Source organism: Geotrypetes seraphini, chromosome 2, assembly GCF_902459505.1.
Source record: "Geotrypetes seraphini chromosome 2, aGeoSer1.1, whole genome shotgun sequence".
NCBI lineage: Eukaryota > Metazoa > Chordata > Amphibia > Gymnophiona > Dermophiidae > Geotrypetes > Geotrypetes seraphini.
The window spans coordinates 303,571,703-303,590,313 of NC_047085.1; the positions used below are offsets into that span (position 1 = coordinate 303,571,703).

An 18,611-nucleotide genomic window follows, 5' to 3' on the forward strand; every position below is an offset into this window, starting at 1 on the left:
CGTCATGAGTAAAAAAAAATCCTCCAGGTTTCAGGGCGCAGGCTGTGTTTCCACCCCCGGTCAAGTGGAGAGAATCCATGGGGGTGGAGGTTACAATTGGTGTCTGTACGACTGGCAGTCCAAAGAGGAAGTGGTGCTGATAGATTATTTTAATGTTCTTGGTGTTGTGCAGGGCATCCCAGCTGATGATAGAAGCGGGCAGATTCTGGCTTCCCTTTTAGTTAGGAACATAAGAATTGCTGCTGCTGGGTCAGACCAGTGGTCCATCGTGCCCAGCAGTCCGCTCCCACGGCTGCCGTTAGGTCAAAGACCAGTGCCCTAACTGAGACCAGCCTTACCTGCGTACGTTCTGGTTTAGCAAGAACTTGTCTAACTTTGTCTTGAATCCCTGGAGGGTGTTTTCCCCTATAATAGCCTCTGGAAGAGCATTCTAGTTTTCTACCACTCTCTGGGTGAAGAATTTCCATATTTGTACGGAATCTATCCCCTTTTAACTTTAGAGAGTGCCCTCTTGTTCTCTCTACCTTGGAGAGGGTGAACAACCTGTCTTTATCTACTAAGTCTATTCCCTTCATTATCTTGAATGTTTCAATCATGTCTCCTCTGTTCAAGGGAGAAGAGGCACAGTTTCTCTACTCTCTCACTGTACGGCAACTCCTCCAGCCCCTTAACCATTTTAGTCGCTCTTCTCTGGACCCTTTCGAGTAGTACCGTGTCCTTCATGTGCGGCAACCAGTGCTGGACACAGTATTCCAGGTGGGGGCATACCATTGCCCGGTACAGCGGCATGATAACCTTCTCTGATCTGTTTGTGATCCCCTTCTTAATCATTCCTAGCATTCTGTTAGCCCTTTTTGCTGCTGCCGCGCATTGCACGGATGGCTTCATCGACTTGTCGACCTGTACTTGCAAGTCTCCAAGTACTGCACCAGACATCCTGTATTCGTGTATAAGTTGTGCTGCTCAGGAAAGTACATGTACTGGTCGACTTACGACCATAATTGGTTCTGACTGACAGGTCGTCAATTGATCGGAACGTAAGTCGGCCTATGTTAGACTAGGGTAAGAATACTGTATTAGACTGGGTAATGATATTGTAATCATCTTAAATAATATTTTATCAACATTTTCTTACTTTCTAAGTCAAGCACAGCACGATCCCTTTGTGGTGAACATTCGTTGTGGTGCCTCCTCCTCTTTATATTACTGCTGCGTAGCGAGACTTGGGAGTGCGGGAGGTTGGGGCTGCTAACAGCTGGCGGGGGAAACTGTAGTAAACGTGTCGTAAAGTTGAACAGTTGTAACTTGAATAGGTCGTAAGTCGACTAGTACCTGTAGTAACGGAACTCAGTAAAAGGGGACAGTATCAAGCCTGGTACATAAACAGAAAATACAGTATATAACGTTTATAATGAATAATAATAATAACTTAAGTTTTTATATACCGCAATATCACAAACAGTTCAGAGAGGTTTACAGAGGAAGAGATTGTATACAGGCATCATTCATGACAAGGTTTGGGATATGACAGAGTCTTAAGCCAGTAGTCATTGGCTTTCAGTGCTTGCAACCCATTTTAATATGACAGGCTTGACCCCCCACCAAGCCCTACCCTGCCACCTGTGCCATTGCTTCTGGCCTTTAAGTGTCATTGTATTAATCTCCCACCTTCAGTGGAGCTCTCATAAGCCCAATTGTAGCAGAGGCTCAATGGGAGATGTAGGCTGATGGGAGGGAGGGTTGTTTTCCATGCCAACTTGTTCACAACACCAAGTGTGGATTTTGTGATCCTGTTTGGGAAGCAGTATGTTAAAGTTTGGAAGGGATAGCTTTGTAAAGTTGGCTAATATTTCAGGAAACCTTGACAGATGGTGTAAAAGAACCTTCATGAGTGCAGTTAAAACACCGAGGCAGTAGATGGTTTTGGTGTTGAAAGGTTAAATATATTAAGCATCTAGAAAGCGAGTGTGATAGTGATTGGATCTAACAGTACAGGGATCTTGGAGTGATCATAATTGAATGTGAGCTCTAAGTTACCAAATGGTACAACATGGCAATGAGACTTCTATGGAATTGGAATAGTCTTCCAATTCAGGTAATTGAGGCCAGCAGCATGCTAGATTTTAAGAGAAAATGGGACAGGCTTGTGGGATCGCTTCAAGGAAGAAATTAGGGGGTGGGTTAGTAGAGTGGGCAGACATGTTGGGCCGTGGCCCATTTCTGCCGTCATCTTCTATGTTATGTTATGCTCTAACACCACAGATAAATTCTATGCACATGATTGTTGCTACCATAATTCGCTGGACTGACTAGGGGTAGTACAGGGTTTGGTTAACTAGTGATCCTTGCACTGCAGTGACTTTGAATGTTTTAAAATCCATTTCAGCCTGAGTGAGGTGGTTCAAATTCAAAAGGTGTGTAGGCGAGTTATCATGTATCCCAATGGGTCAATATTAAAGTTTGATCTAAAATCCCTAGTTGGCGTTTTGTCCTGATGATGTACAGTATATTAGCCTTACTGTATAACTAGCTCTTACTGTAAACTGCATCTCATCTACCAACTAAAAGTATTTAGTATCAGAGGGCCACTGCGTGAGTGGACTGCTGGGCATGATGGACCACTGGTCTGACCCGTGGTCAGCGGCAATTCTTATGTTCTATGTTAATATTCAGTCTGAAGCAGGCAGTGTGTTTTTTCTGTTTATTTTTTCTTTTAATGCCAGCTGCGATGAGCTTTTTATATACAATTATTAGCATCCAGCTACAGGCACAGAATATCCAGTGTAATATGGCCATAAGTGCTTACCCAGATACTGACAATAGTCAGACCAGGACCTGGATAAAGTTAGGATCGCTTCTTTACTGTGCCAATTTATCCGGATATCTGGATAGATGCCTGGTTAAACTGATTATTGTTGCAAACAAGGCATCTCCCAGATTTTTTTGCCTAGACTCTGCCCACTGACCTCCCCAGCACTGCTCAGATGGTGCTGAGACGGGTCTGACCAGATTTTTTGGTTACAGTTTCCAGGTAAGTGCTGGTGACAATCTGGGTGTAACCTGTGGAACAGTACTTAATTAGGTTGAAGCAGCTTCTACCCTAACGCATGCCTTATAGTGGGCACATTGTTTTTGTAATCCAGTGATCACTTAAGAACAATTCTCAGTTCGCTTGTTTGGTGTCATCTTGATTTATTGTTAGATTTTTGAATAATTCAGAGCCTACATTTAAAATGCAGCCACTCGCTTGGTTTCGGGATGTAATTACAGGGAGCAGCATACTACACCTGTCCTGATATCATCGTTTGCCAGTTTTATTTTGAGTGCTTTGTAAAATGACTAAAGTATCATATGGTCCTAGCCCAGAGCATCTCTACCTGGTCAAATATGATCCTGTATTATTTAAAACGGTCTTTCTGAGATTTCAGATCGGTCAGGGCTTGATAATGTGTACCATTTTCATTTATTGGGCTGAATTTATGCAACTCTTGTTTCCCCCCAAAAAATCCCTCTAAAGAGCACTTTCATCATATTTTTGAATCAAGTGAATCAATTTTTCACTCCATCAAAAATTACAAAGACTAGGGGACACTCGATGAAATTACAGAGAAATACTTTTAAAACCAATAGGAGGAAATATTTCTTCGCTCAACGAATAGTTAAGCTCTGGAATGCATTGCCAGAGGTTGTGGTAAGAGCGGATAGCGTAGCTGGTTTTAAGAAAGGTCCAATTTCCTGGAGGAAAAGTGCATAGGTGTTATTGAGAAAGACATGGTGGAAGCTACTGCTTGTCATGGAATGTTTCTACTCCTTGGGTTTTGGCCAAGTACTAAGGATCTGGATTTGGCACCGTGAGAACGGGCTACTGGGCTTCATAGACCATTGGTCTGACCCAATAAGGCTATTCTTATGTTCTTATGTATACTGTTCACTCAGAGGGTTGCAGAGAATTTCATGAGCCATGCTCCTCATGCCTTCCTCTATAGCAGGGGTGCCCAACACGTCGATCGCGATCGACAGGTCGCTCGCTCAGGCGACCCCAGTCGATCGCAGAGCGGGTTCCCTTCTCTTTTTTCCCCTCCTGACTGGCCTGCTCCTGAATTCTGCTGCCTCCGCTGCTCAACATTTAAAAACAAAACAACCGGCTTGGAGAATTTATGCTCCGGGGGCTAACGTGTGCTTGTACCGGCTTCCCTACTCTTCCCTCTGAAACCGGAAGTTATGTCCGGGGGGGGGGGAGGGGAGAGAAGGGAAGCCGGCACGCACATGTTAGAGCCCCATTCGCGGGCTAAAGCAGGAGACAGGTCAGTGAAGCTTGCGATTTGCTCTTCTTGCTGCCAGGTCCTGCCTACTTTCTGTTTCCTCAAAGGCAGGACCCGGCAGCATTTCTCCCAATAGGTCGATCTTGGGCCGATCAGCCTTCCTCTCCCCGACGTCAATTCTGCCGTCGGAGAGGAAGTTCTGGCCAGCGGAACTTCCTCTCCGACAGCAACATTGACGTCGGGGAGAGGAATGCTGGTGGGCCCGAAGCAAAGAGAGCTTGGCCGGCGGCGGGCGGCTTTGGGGGCCTGTTATCCGATGGCAGCGGCAGTGGCTTGGGGGAGGACAGGGAGGGAGAAAGAGGGCAGGCAGGGAGACAGAAGGAAAGAAGAGGAACAGAAAAAAAGAAAGGGGGCATGAAGAGAGAAAGAAAGAGGGCAGGGAGAGAAGAAGAAAACCTTGGGGGGGGGGAATGAGGTCAGGAGGAGAGGAAGCATACAGGCTAAAAGAAGGGAAGAAAGATTGGATGCACAGTCAGAAGAAGAAAGTGCAACCAGAGACTCATGAAATCACCAGACAAGGTAGGAAAAATGATTTTATTTTAAATTTAGTGATCAAAATGTGTCTGAATTTATATCTGCTCTCTATATGTTACAATATGGTCCCCTTTTACTAAACCGCAATAGAGGTTTTTAGCGCAGGGAGCCTATGAGCGTCGAGAGCAGTGCTGGGCATTCAGCGCAGCTCCCTGCGCTAAAAACTGCTATCGTGGTTTAGTAAAAAGGGAGGGGGTGGGTATTTGTCTATTTTTGTATGGTTGTTACTGAGGTGACAGTGCATAGAGTCATCTGCTTTGACCTCTTTGAAAAAAACCCCGGAATAGGAATGATAATTAACAATTCTATGCGTACAGTGTGCGTTGTGTTTTTTAAAAATTTTATTGTTGGTAGATCATTTTGACTTGGTCATTTTAAAAGTAGCTTGCAAGCCCAAAAAGTGTGGGCACCCCTGCTCTATAGTCTATGAGATTTTCCCTGACTAGACCATGTATGGATAACTTGTGTTTCATTTCCAAGTTTATTAAAACATTCTATCCTGCACATTATGGTAAAACCATGAAAGCTTACAATTTTAATTTATATTTAGGGGATGTGCCAATTTAAAGACCAGAAGGTGAGGGCAAATAATTAAATTACATCCATTAAAAATAAGGTTTTGAGGTAATGTGCTTATTTTCTTTTTCAACAATTTGCTGCAAATCTACAAATTTTAGTTACATGAAAGCATCACTAAAAAGAAAAGGTTTTAATTCTGATTTAAAAGATCCCAGACTAGGTTCTAGTCGTATATTTTTTAGTAGAGAATTCCAAAGAGTAGACCTGCGAACTAAAGAAGAATGTCATATGTTCATGAACTACTTCTTTATATGAAGGAATAACTAACTGTTGGTGTTCCTTGTGACCTGAATTCAGTTGACAAAGTTAAATTGGCGCAAGAGGAGAAAATGTATGGTAGACACAAATCTTCATTGTGAGTTGGTCTGGTGAGGATTTAAGAGGTACTAGAGAGAAGCTTTTTTTTTTTTAACCTGAAATCCCCCCCAACTCTATACATCTTTTTACTAGCCTGCCCCCTCCCCACACACACACTAACAGCCTCTTTTACAAAGCCGCGCTAGTGGCTGCCCCGCGCTAATGGCCCTGAAGCCCATAGAGATTTAAACGGCTTCAGGGCTGTTGCTGCATGGCTTTGTAAAAGAGGCCGTAAGTTTTATCCAGTTCTGTTTGAAACAGTTGTTTTGTCAGTCAACTCCTTTTTGCATATTTCCAACTTCTGTTGGGTAGGAAATAATAGTAATACTGAGCTGTGATTTTTGTTCATGGTGTCCTCGGATTAAGTGACAATTCTCCAATTTGTCACATGATCTTACATTACAATGCTTGCAATGTTAAAAAGATAAACTCAAATATTAATTTGGTCAAATTTTTAACCTCTTACTATTACTAATTTCTATAGCACTACTAGACATGCAATGTTGTACACATATGCAGGTACTTTCTCTGTCCCTAGTAGGCTCACAATCTAAGTTCTGTACCCGGGGCTATAGAGGGTTAAATGATTTGCCCAGGGTCACAAGGAACCTTCCCTTGCCTCTTGGACCTGCAGTAAAACTTTGTTTTGTTATCGGTTTGCTATCCTTTTTGCCCACCTGGAAAATGTGCTATTTTTTGTCTTGTTTTGTGGCTCCATGTTTGATTTGACTTAGTTTCCTCTTCATTTTTATTTTTACTTTTTTATTTATTTATATATATATATTTTTTTTTAGACAAAGCCACAAATCCCCTAAATAAGGATGTGGACTCAGAAGGAATGCAAGCATTCTGTGAGCAGCTGAACCTGGATCTCGAGGGGTATGTTTGCCAGTGCACTTCATTCCTGACCTGTAGCATCCTCTGCTAGTCCAGTATGGAAACTTCATACACTGTTCTGCAGTACCTCAGTCCTGATCTTAAGCACCCCATGCTGTTCCAGTACTGACCTAGGCTAATTGAGCTGTTCCCATATTAGGACCCTACACATAGCTATGCCAGAGCACTACACTTTTGACCTAAAGCACCCTATTCTTTAGCATCTCTCCAGACCAGTACAGTTCACTGATGGGTAATAGCTCACTGTGACCAGCAGGTGGAGATTGAAACAAAACTTTGGCTGTAATACTAATAGCTGTGCTTCCCTCTAGTCCAGTGGTCTCAAATTCACGACCCTGGGGCCACATGCATCCCACCAGGTACTATTTTGAGGCCCTCGATATGTTTATCATAATCACAAAAGTAAAATAAAACAGTTTCTTGATCATATGTCTCTTTAGCTATAAATTACAATATTATTATTAAGACTTAGCCAAAAGGAAAATTGTCGTTTCTTTAATAAGACATTAACTATTTTTTCTGAGACCCTCCAAGTACCTACAAATCCAAAATGTGGCCCTGCAAAGGATTTGAGTTTGAGACTAGAGAATGACACAGGGAACATTTACCGTGGTAAACCGTGCTCACCGCAGTAAATACGCAGTAATGGGGACATTTGCAACTGGTTTACCGCAAGAATGGCGACAAGACCTTTCACCGCCCCGCGGGAATGGGAACAAGACTTTTCACCGCCCCGTGGAAGCGGTGAAAAGTCTTGCTCCTGTGGTAAAAAAATTGCGCCCATATCAGACTCGGCATCTCCTCCCCAGCTCCTCTTCGGCCTATTTTACCTTCAGGAGCCAACCATGTCACGATGAAGACAGAAGGAACCCAAAACCAAAGCTTGAGACCAATGTGATTTGAAGAATAAAATTACCAGAATATTAAAGATTTGAAATATATATCCTGCTAGAGCTGGTATTAGACATAACTGGGGACCGCAAAGCCCAGGCTGTGCTTCTTTTAGCTTCAGGTGTATTGGAGAGACAGGGGCAGGTTTCTGCTGGGTCCTCTGCTTTGGAGTGAGTCCCATTGGGCCACCAGGGTTTATTTCCCCTGATTTTGTTTTTGGCTTATGGAAGGCTTATCTTCAGGTGGCCAAGGGTCCTACCTCCGCCTCAAGGGGTGGGGTCCCCTCTGCGTTCACTCTGGTTTGGCACCCTTCAGCGCCGGTTTCGTTTCAGTTTCCTTCACTCTCCAATTGGCCGAGGGTTTCTTGGGACAATTTTTTCTATGGGGAGCAGTTTTTTCTTGCTGAGGACCTGGACCCTATGGAGACCTCCAGGATACTCTTGAGTGGAGGGATGCCACTGGCAGCGGTTTTTCGGTTCCGTCAGCTGGCGAGGATATGTCGGTGGTGCGCATCTTTCAGCGGAAAGAGCTCCAGGAGCTTAATCTTCAGGTCTCCTTGTTGTGTTTGAGGAAGACACGAAGGAGCCCCTGAGTGTGGTGGACCCTCTGCTTCGGGGGATCCGCTCAGCATCCCACTTTTTTTTCCTATGTATCAGGATATTCAGGATATTGTGCTTTCGCAGTGGAAATTGCCAGAGAAGCCCTTTCGTTTGCATGCTCTATGGCTCTCCTGTATCCCATCCCAGAGGGATGAAGTCACCAGTGATGGATGCAGTGGTCATAGCCATCGCGAAGCGGCATATGGTGTCAGTTGAGGGTGGCTCAGACTTAAGGGACTCTGAGGAGCATAGGTTAGAGTCCCTCCTTAAGCAGAATTTTGATGTTGCTGCCCTTGCGGTCCAGGCGGCGATGTGTGGCGGTCTGGTAGCTTGGGCTTGTTTTCGGGGGGCCGAGCATGTCAACCATGAGTTTGATGACTGGTACTTGGTGGAACAGGAAGTAGCCAAAATTGAGATTAGTGCTTCTTATATCTCTGATGCCATGTATGACATGTTGCGGGAGTCGGCCAAGTCCATTGTCCGCCTCAGCATTTTTGGTTGGCCTAACCAATGTCAGCAAAGGCCTATGGGAGATATCATTCATGTCTGATCTTAGGGCATGTCATTGCAAACAGCCTTAGACAGCCTAAATTACATTAGTGCTTAAAGGTAACAAAGGGCTAGATTCACTAAGCAAACCGATTGTGGACCAATTGGTTTGCGAGCCCTTTGAGACTCAATTTCCCTCCTGCAATATTCACTAACCTGTTTTGTGATCCGATTTCGTCTGTGCATGCAAATGAGGGGAACTGCATGCAAAGTAGGTAGGGACGCAATTCACTAAACAAACTTCCCGATCCGACTAGGCTGGCCGATCAACCCAAGAAGCAACTGCTGGAGACCAGTCGAAAACATCTTTCCAACTCTCCAGCTCCATAGAAGCCCTGCTCTGCCCCGTGTCTCCTGCCTGCTTGCCCCAATCTTCCAGCCCTGCTCTGTATCCTGCCTGCTCGCCCCGATCTTCCAGCCCTGCTCTTCCAGCCCTGCTCTTCCCCATGTCTCCTGCCTGCTCTCCCCGATCTTCCAGCCCTGCTTTCTGCCCCGAGCTCCTACTCTCTGCCACCTTCCCTGCAGTGTGAGCCCGCACGCCACAGTGCTGCCCCATTTTGAACCCGCGGGCTTGCAATGCACGGAAGGCGACAGAGCAGGAGAGTCTGGGAGGCTAGATTGCCTGGAATGGTGGGAGCAGAAGAGCCAGCCTGCGCGAAGAAAAAAGGAAAAAAAAAAAAAAGTTGCAGCTGCCCACACCGGCACCCTCGCTCCGGTACATAAAAGTTGGGAGCATGAGGGGTGCTCAGTCCCTCCTGCCACTTAGGCATCCCTCCTGCCGGCACGGCCCACCCCTGGCTAGCTGGACCAACCCCCCCCCCTTGTACCTTTAAAAATGTTGGGAGCAGGAGGGGTACAAGGCTCCCTTCATCTTTGGGAACAGGAGGGGTGCTCGGTCCCTCCTACTCCGTAGGCCGACCAACCCCAAGGCCGGGCCGGGCTGGGCCCGACCTGGCACCCCTGTACCTCAAAGTTGGGAGCAGGAGGGGTGCTCAGTCCCTCCTGCTCCTTAGGCCTCCCGTGAAGTCTTCAGGGAGCAGAAGGAACCACAAAGTCCTCCTGCTCCTCCTCATGATGCACTGCCAATGTGGGCCGTAGACAACACCCCATTGCATCTTTTGATGCACGGGGAGGAGTCTAAGGTTCTGATTGGCTCAGGTGCCCTAGGCCCCTCCCAAGGTAGGAGCCTGAGTCAATCGGGACCTTAGGCTCCTCCCTGTGCGTGGGGATGTTCAGGCCGAGGGGCTGGATGCTCTGCTATAGCCTTGGCCAAGGGCGGGCCTCCTGTACATGTTTCGTCTGTGGCCAATGGTGGGCGGAGTCTTTCTTCACATTGCTCGGCCCCCTGGCCTTGTGATCCTGGTGGCTCCGGACTTGCCCTGGCACCTGTGGTAAGCAGATCTAGTTTGTCTTCTCTTGGCAGATCTTCTTCTGCTGCCCCCTAACCTGACCTTTTGACTCAGGGCCCCATTCCAATGTTCGATTCGGGTCCCTTTTGTCTTACGGTTTGGCTCTTGAGAGGGAACGCCTAGGTACAAAAGGTTATTCAGATAACGTGATCCCAGAGGCTTTCCTTTTCTTGAGCTTATATGCGTGTTTGGCATATTTTTGAAGAGTGGTGTGCTGCGCATGGAGTTGTTTCCTTTCATGCCTCTTTTCCTCACATCTTGGAGTTCTTGAAGTATGGCCTGGCCTGGTCTTCTCTCTGGGTTCAGTATACAGCTTTGTCTGCATTTCGCGGTTTGCTGCAGGGTAAGCGTTTAAACTTCTTTTCCGGACGTGGTTCACTTTTTGAGGGCAGCTAAATTGCTTCAGCCTCCAGTACAGCCTTCAGTTCCAGCCTGGGATCTTGATCTGGTCCTATCCGTGCTAGTGCGCCCTCCCTTTGAGCTCCTGGGTTTCTGCTCCATTGAAGGACCTTAGTTCTCAAGGCAGTTTTTCTGGTGACCATTACTTCTGTGAGACGCGTTTTCGAGCTGCATGCTTTCTCTTGTAGGTCTCCCTTCCTAGAGTTTTCTGAGGAGCGGATGGTGCTACAGGCCTGTTCCTTCCTTTCTGCCGAAGATTGTCTCAGCTTTTCATGTCAACCAGTCCATAGTCCTCCTGGTCTTGGGTAGCCAGGAGGGCTCTTTGGAACAGAGGCAGTTGCGTAAGTTGGATGTCTGTTGGGTCCTTCGTTCTTATGTTCAGCAGACCCAGGAGTTTCGGAAGTCGGATCATCTTTTTGTCCTCTTAGCGAATTCTCGTAAGGGAGACGCCACTTCCAAGGCTACCATTGCATGCTGGATCAAAGAGACCATCACTTCCGTCTATCTTCAGAAAAACCCTGTTCCGGATTTTTTCATGGCTCATTCCACTTGGGGTCAGGCAACTTCTTGGATTGAGTCTTCTCTGGTTCCTCTCGTGGATATCTGTAAGGCCATGGTTTGGACTTCTCTGCATTCATTTGTGCAACACTACCGTGTGGACGTCGAGGCATGTTAGGATGCAGTGTTCGATAATTGTGTTCTGGTGGCGGGCCTCCAGGGGGCCCACCCATGATGGGTACTACTTTGGTACGTCCCATCAGTAAACTGTCCCAGTCTGGAGAGATGCTAAAGAATGAGAAATTAGGTTCTTGCCTGCTAATTTTCTTACTTTTAGATTCTCTAGACATGTACATCCCCACCTTATCTGTCTGTCTGTTGTTCTTAAGGGATTCACGTGTTGTGTGGTGTGGTTTTGTGTTTTTTTTTCTGTGGGTTCTAGTATTTTTATAGGGTCAGGGAGGTAAGAGCAGCGGCTTTGGCTTAGCTGGCGTAACTGGCAAGCTGTGGGGACATTTTGCTGAAGGAGCTTCTTTTGCAATTTCCTACAGTATTGCTCTGTTAGTTGTTACTCCTGTTATAAATGTTGTTACTGTTATGATTAGCACTTCTTAGTTCTGCTTTGCTATTCAGCAGATTGGTTAGACTAAAGGGAAGCACAGCTTCCACAGTATTACAGCCAAAGTTTTGTCTCGGTCTCCATCTGCTGGTCATGGTGAGCTATTACCCATCAGTGAACTGTACTGGTCTGGAGAGTCTAAAAGAGAGAAAATTAGCAGGTATGAACCTAATTTCTCCTTCTGGCCCAGTATTGACCCTGTTCAATATTGGGACCTCCTGCACAGCTCTGCCAGTGCACATCAGACCTGATTTGCAGTCCTTGCCCTGCTTTTTGCAGTTACCATGATTAGCTGATATTTATAGTTGTTTTGCTTAAAGTTTATAAATATTTTATACATATTTTAATAATAATAATAACTTTATATTTATATACTGCCATACCACAAACAGTTCTAAGCGGTTTAACAATAAACATTTTATTTTCAGTAAAGTATAAATGTGTATTTGAGCAATGCAGAATCCTTATGATAGTATATAAATCGCAGAATTTAGGGGAACCTGAAGGGAGTTATAGTAGTTTTGCCTAACTCTAATGTGGACTAAAAAATTTCAGGCTACTACTTCAAAGCCTTCCCAAAATTAGGGTGTTTCACCATGGGCTGCTATTAAAATCCCAGAAAATAAGGGAACCGTCAGAGTTAATGTAGAGCTTGCTATTTTCCCTGAGAAAGGAAGTGCATGCATGACAGCACATCACAAAGTGCTGCACAGTAAGGAGAAGAGTGATGGTATGGACTGTACAGTTTGCACCACTAGTACAGGCTGAGCTGGTGCTTCAGGCTTAGAATTGTGTCCATCTCTTTCAAAAGATAACACACCTACTTTCAGTGCAATCAAAAGGCCTGGGTTAGAGCAGACAGAGAAATTTGGGGATGAAAAGTTTGAACTCTTTGAAGAGGACCTGGTCCTGTAGCATGATGAGTCTCAGTTTTCCCAGAATGGAAGCTCTTCTTCACCACAGGAGGATCCATTGGTCATCCATTATTTTTCACAAGGATGAATTGTCAGCTTATATTAAATCACTTAATACTAACACGCTATTGTTAAAGAGTAATAACAGTAATATTCCCTTCAATGAGACAAAAGATCTCAAGTGTCTGTGGTTAGAACCTTAGAACTAATCATAAGGAGTAACCTACATGCAGACTATCATCGGTCCTATTCGTCTCAATGGGAAAATTGTTTTTAACAATTTTTAAAGATTTTTTATATAGATATATAAAAAAAAAATTTTAAGAGTTTCTTTAGAATTTTAATTGCAAAAATATTCAATATAGTTGTTGCCCTATATTGGTTCAGTTTTCTTTATCAATCAATCTTCTCTTATGGTAAGTAACTGTGCTTTCCAAGCAGGCAAATGGAATAAATGTTTAACCAACTTTATCTCAAACGCACTTTCTTACCAAACTCTTAGGAAGTCAATCAAAACTTCTCTTTGATAAATTTCTCTGACCCCCATTTATGCCTTGATTTACTTCTAAAACACTTCCAGGAAAAATTTGATTACTCTTCCTCTGTAAACTGCTCTGAACTGTTTGTGGTATTGCGGTATATAAAAATAAAGTTATTAGTATCATGTTTCAACAGTGACAGCCATTAGACTACTTTTTCTAATTGAGTGAGGAATAGTGTTGGAAAATCCCCAGGATTGTTGAAGAGAGGTGCAATGTCTTGTCTTCAATGTATTTTAAATAGTATAGACTCCTATTTTTTATTTGTAAATCGCTTAGAAATTATGATGATGCGATTGAATCAAAATTTTAATTTAACTTGAAACCAATCAAACAGAGCTTGGATAGCTCAGTTTTGGCATTGCAAGTGGTAATTTATTGGGGTCTGGTAGCTACAGCTTGTTTTCAGTGAGCAAAAAAAAGTGTTTGATGGGAGCCTGTGACTGGTCAGGTCATGGTGGATCAGTTTGTAATTTGGTGGATGTCTTCTATGACCAGGTTTGTAATTTTGAGTTTGAGAAGATGTTTTGGCAGTTGAGAGTTGGCTGTTGTTGAGAGGATCCTTGTGAGGTTTTTAATTTGAGATGGGCTACTCCTTGATGGATGCCTTATATGACCATTTGAGGACATTAGTTAAGAATATAGCCTGGTAGTGGTAGCTTGTATGTCCTTGTGATTGAATAGTTGGCAGATATATTTAAGATAACAATTCCTCACCAAACAGCATTGTCCTTTGGAAGGGGAATTTGCTTAAGTTGACTCCATCTGACTGAAAACCCACATTTCATTAATATGGTTCAGTCACTGAGACCAGGATACAGTTCATCCAGCAGAGCAGATATTGCAGGGAAATTGCTGGATAAAGTGTATGACGGAGTTTGGAGCAATGTGCAACAGGTCTAGAGGGTAAAATTGTTAACCTAAGTCTTAAAGGGTAGAGTAATGCCCACAATGATCCTGTTGTATGTGCTTTGTATAACAGAATAAGGGAATGTCTTTCTTGCAGAAACAATTGATATCTCAGGAAATGTACATACACAGAATATTTACAGGAAGTAGTAACAAAAGCTGCTCCTTGTGACCCTGGGCAAGTCACTTAATCCTTCATAGCCCCAGGTACGTTAGATTGATTGTGAGCCCACCGGGACAGAGAGGGAAAATGCTTGAGTACCTGATTGTAAAAACCGCTTAGATAAACCTTGATAGGCGGTATATAAAATCCTAATAATAAACTTGAATAATAATAAACTTGAGTATAATAAAATTAAACAAAAATTCAAATGTCTAATAAGCAGTTTAGTCACAGACAATGCTGCAAATGTATCCAAGATGAGAAGAAATTTAGAAGCTAACATATAGTTGCAGTGCTGTGCATCTAAGGCAGTGGTCTCAAACTCAAACCCTTTGCGGGGCCACATTTTGGATTTGTAGGTACTTGGAGGGCCGCAGAAAAAAATAGTTAATGTCTTATTAAAGAAATTACAATTTTGCATGAGGTTAAACTCTCTTTATAGTTTATAAAATTTTCCTTTAACAGTTTTACCTTATGCAAAATTGTCATTTCTTTAATAAGACATTAAGTATTTTTTCTGTGGCCCTCCAAGTGCTCTATTTTTTCTGCAGCACTCGCATTTAAAGTTTAATATCTTTTCTTTCTCAAAACTGGCACATTTCTATTACTAAATTGAAAATAAAATCATTTTCCTACCTTTGTTTGGTAATTTCATCAGTCTCTGGTTGCACTTTCTTCTTCTGACTGTGCATCCAATATTTCTTCTCTTCTTTCAGCCTCCTGTATGCTTCCTTTCCTCCAGACCTCATTCCCTCCCCCAACTTTTTCTTTCTTTTTCTATGTCTGTCTTTCTCTGATTCCATTTTTTGCTGTTTCTGGCTCCTTGTCCCCCCTTCTTTCTTTTTTCCTTCTGGCTCCCTGCCCCCCCCCCTTCTTTCCTTCTTCCTTCCTGCCCTCCCCCATGCCGCCGCCGGGGTATAGACTGCTGCTGCTGCTGCCGCCATCGGGAACAGGCCGAGATCTCCACGGGGCCGACCAACTCTCGCCGCCTGACGTCAATTCTAACGTCGGAAAGGACGTTCCGGGCAGCCAGGCAGCGATTGGCTAGCCAGAACGTCCTCTCGACATCAGAATTGAGGTCGGGCGGCGAGAGAAGCAGGGAGATCAAAGAGCATGGTGCCGGCCTGTTCCCCGATGGCAGCGGTGAGAAGGGAAGGGAAGCAGTTGGGCACCCCTGCTCTAGACGAGCCGCGAGCCGCACTCTAGGAAGAACAGTGGAGGGTGACCAGCTGTGCAGACCGCCCACCCCCTTGGTACGCCACTGGAGCAACAGCGTGTCTGGCCGGCTCATTCCATTCAAAGCCGTGGGTGGCTGCTCCTTGCGAGATCCGCGCCTGCGTCTGAAGCCTCTCTGATGTTGTGATGTCAGAGAGGCTTCCGATGCAGGAGTGAATAGCGCAAGGAGCCGCCAACCCGCGGCTTTGAACGGAACGAACCAGCCAGACCTGCTGCTGCTCCAAAAGGAAGGGAATGATCCAGTCCAGACCGCGGGCCGCAAATAAAACTTGGAGAGTCACATGTGGCCCGCGGGCCGCATGTTTGAGACCGCTGATCTAAGGGCTCTTTTTACAAAGCTGCGCTAGCGGTTTAATGTGTGTAATAGTGCGCGCTAAACCGCCGGCCACGCTAGCCGCTACCACCTCCTCTTGAGCAGGTGGTAGTTTTTCGGCCAGCGCCGGGGTTAGCGCATGATGAAAAGTCGCATGTGTTAAACCTGCTAGTGCAGCTTTGTAAAAGGAGCCAAGTTTAAATTAGGCCTCAAAACTTTTTTTCTATTCCAAGATGTTTTCAACACTTGAATTGCTTTTTCAGCCTCAAAATGTTTTCTTGCCCTTTTTTTTTTTTTTTTTTTTACTTTTCCTTTTCACATTTATTCCCACCCTCCTAATTTGTTTCCTTCCCTTTTCATCCTGTATTTTATACAATATATCCCTTTACCATTTTCCCTTCTGTGTCTAGTGTCATTGTTTAGTGTTTTAGTCGGTGTATGCCCCGCCCCTCTTTAAAAAAAAAATTATACTATTGTAGAAAAGTTTTTTTTGTAAACCACTTAGGATTTATTTAGGCAGTATATCAAATGCAATAAACTTGAAAATCATTTGCTACACTCCTAGCCAAAGATTTCAGTGTCCCAAAAAATATAGACTGTCATTTGAAATTGTTAAATAGTTCCATAATAATCATTTTGCATCACAGCTCTGGAAAGAATAGATGGAATTTCTAAGCTCTCGCTCCCACAAGATGTTAGATGGAACTCTGTAGTGGACTGTTCTGAGCAGTAAATTAAGAACTGGCCTATTCTAGCCACAGTTTGTGAACAAAATCGAGAGAAAATACATAGCAGTTATGGCCAAAATCCTCAACATTGGGTTTAAGAGAAATGTTGAAAATATGCTGAGAATTGTGAACCCTATTTCTGAAGCTTTAAACAATATACAGAGAAATCGCTGCTTTATTGCTGATTCTGTTGAAATTTGGAAGGAAATGAGTGAGCACTTAAAAACCAGAACTGCACAGTGACATAATTAAATTTCAAACATTTAGAAAAACGAATGGGACAAGCCTAGCTAATTTTCTTGCAAATATTGTCAATATCTGGTACCAGGGTCAATCCTTAAGTGCTGAAGAAGAGTTAGCAATGACATGGGTATCCAGGAATCATCCATCTGTAATGGCAATTATAATAAACTTCAGAGCGAAGAGAGAACCATTCATAACATAACATAGTAGATGAGGGCAGATAAAGACCCGAATGGTCCATCCAGTTTGCCCAACCTGATTCAATTTAAATTTTTTCTTCTTAGCTATTCAAGAAATATGTTTGCCAATGATGTTTTAAAGAAAGTCACACCAGTGAACTGGCAGAAGTCAGTTATTAAGCACTTGAAATTTAGAGACTGTTGAAGTAATCATTTCACTTTTAACAACGGTAGCTTCTTCTGCTGGCATAGAAAGAATATTCCCTTCCTTTGGACTCGTTTATTCCAAACTAAGAAATCATTTGGAATCCAATAAAGCAGGAAAGCTTGTCTTTCTTTTCTAGAAGATGTTCTAAGCTTTTCATGTGTGAACCTGGCTGGTGGTCTGTTTTTTTTAAAGATATTTTGTTTAATCACATCAGTTAACAACATAGATGTTTGAACAAATACAAGAATACATATGCCATAATGCTTATTATTTTGATTAAATAAAACAATTTATTTTTAAAACAATTTTTATTGCGCAAAGGAAAGCAAAATGGAACAGTAACAACACAGTCTTCCATGTGAGAGCTCATTTTAACCTGGATACAAAGTTTTCCCCCTCTTGGTGAGACATATAGCCAAAACAAGATCTTGTATTGCATTTCCCTAAAGTACATGTAAGTTTTTTAAAGATTTGTAGCTTTTTTTTGTTGCGATAATGTAGTGTCCTCTATTAAACTGGAGATAATTCACCCCGTAATAATTTCATAATTATTTATCTATGTATTTCTAATAGTATAACCAAATCAGTAACGTTTTGATATGGCTTTTCAGATTAGTTTGTTATTTTTCAAAAAACGAAACCTTTTAACTGGTTGTAAATTTTAAGATTATACTAGCAAGAACTGAGTCTTTTTGTAGAAGACCATGATTTAAATCAAGTCTTTCTGACTAGCGATTTAAATTGATTGATTTTAAATCAAATCCACCTCATCTCTGAGGAACTTGCTCGCTGGAATCAAGTTGATTGAGACCATGGATCATGTTTTTGTGTAGGGGGCATGCTGGATGGAACTTCTGCCTTGAAGGTCTGAAGGCCGTTGATGATCTTGTATCCCTAAAGAGATGTAAGGCATTGCTATTCAGTGCTGTTTTTAATTAGTATAGGTCAGGAATAGGCAATTCGGTCCTTGAGAGGCGGAGCAAGGTCAGGTTTTCAGGATATCCACAATGAATATGTATGAGATGGATTTGCCTCATTGAGATTCAAATCTATCTCATGCATATTTATTGTGGATATCCCAAAAATCTGACCTGGCTCTGGCTCTGGAGGTTCGGAATTGCCTACCCCTGGTATAGGTGAATGGGGACTGCTTAATTTTTGCATGCTATGTATATTTGTATGATGTACACATGACCTTGTAAGCTGTTCTGAAACCCATTTTATGGGAAAAGACTGTATAAAAATTGTGATAAATAAAATATGGTCACAGGTTCAATACCAAGGCAGCTCCTAGACTTCCTTGTCACAGATTGAGGAGACATCCTCTGCTTGTTCTCCAAGATCAGGGGCTCCATGCTGTTCCTTCATATTTTAGTGATACTTTCTCTTGCTCGTCTTACTCTATTAGCTATGGTACATTGACTCATCCAGCCCCAGCTCCTCATCCTCAGGGTTGCTGATTTAGATAACACCCTACATGTATCCTTGTGGCATAGGCAACAGAACGCTTTTTTGTTTGGGGGGCC

The 18,611-nt window shown here is 43.5% G+C and overlaps 1 protein-coding gene across 2 annotated transcripts in view; it reads left to right on the top strand.

The window, feature by feature from the left end:
* GGA1 (golgi associated, gamma adaptin ear containing, ARF binding protein 1) overlaps positions 1–18,611 on the top strand; it is a 139,133-nt gene that overhangs the window by 8,466 nt on the left and 112,056 nt on the right. Inside the window, exons 2-3 of one of the 2 annotated variants that reach the window (XM_033929908.1) lie at positions 6,587–6,671; positions 17,919–17,989. Coding sequence is in view for 1 of the 2 variants with exons in the window: in XM_033929907.1 (XP_033785798.1) it covers positions 6,587–6,671 (85 nt within the window). In the remaining variant the exon portion in view is untranslated. The remainder of the gene's footprint in view (positions 1–6,586; positions 6,672–17,918; positions 17,990–18,611) is intronic. The other variant, XM_033929907.1, reaches the window with a different exon arrangement.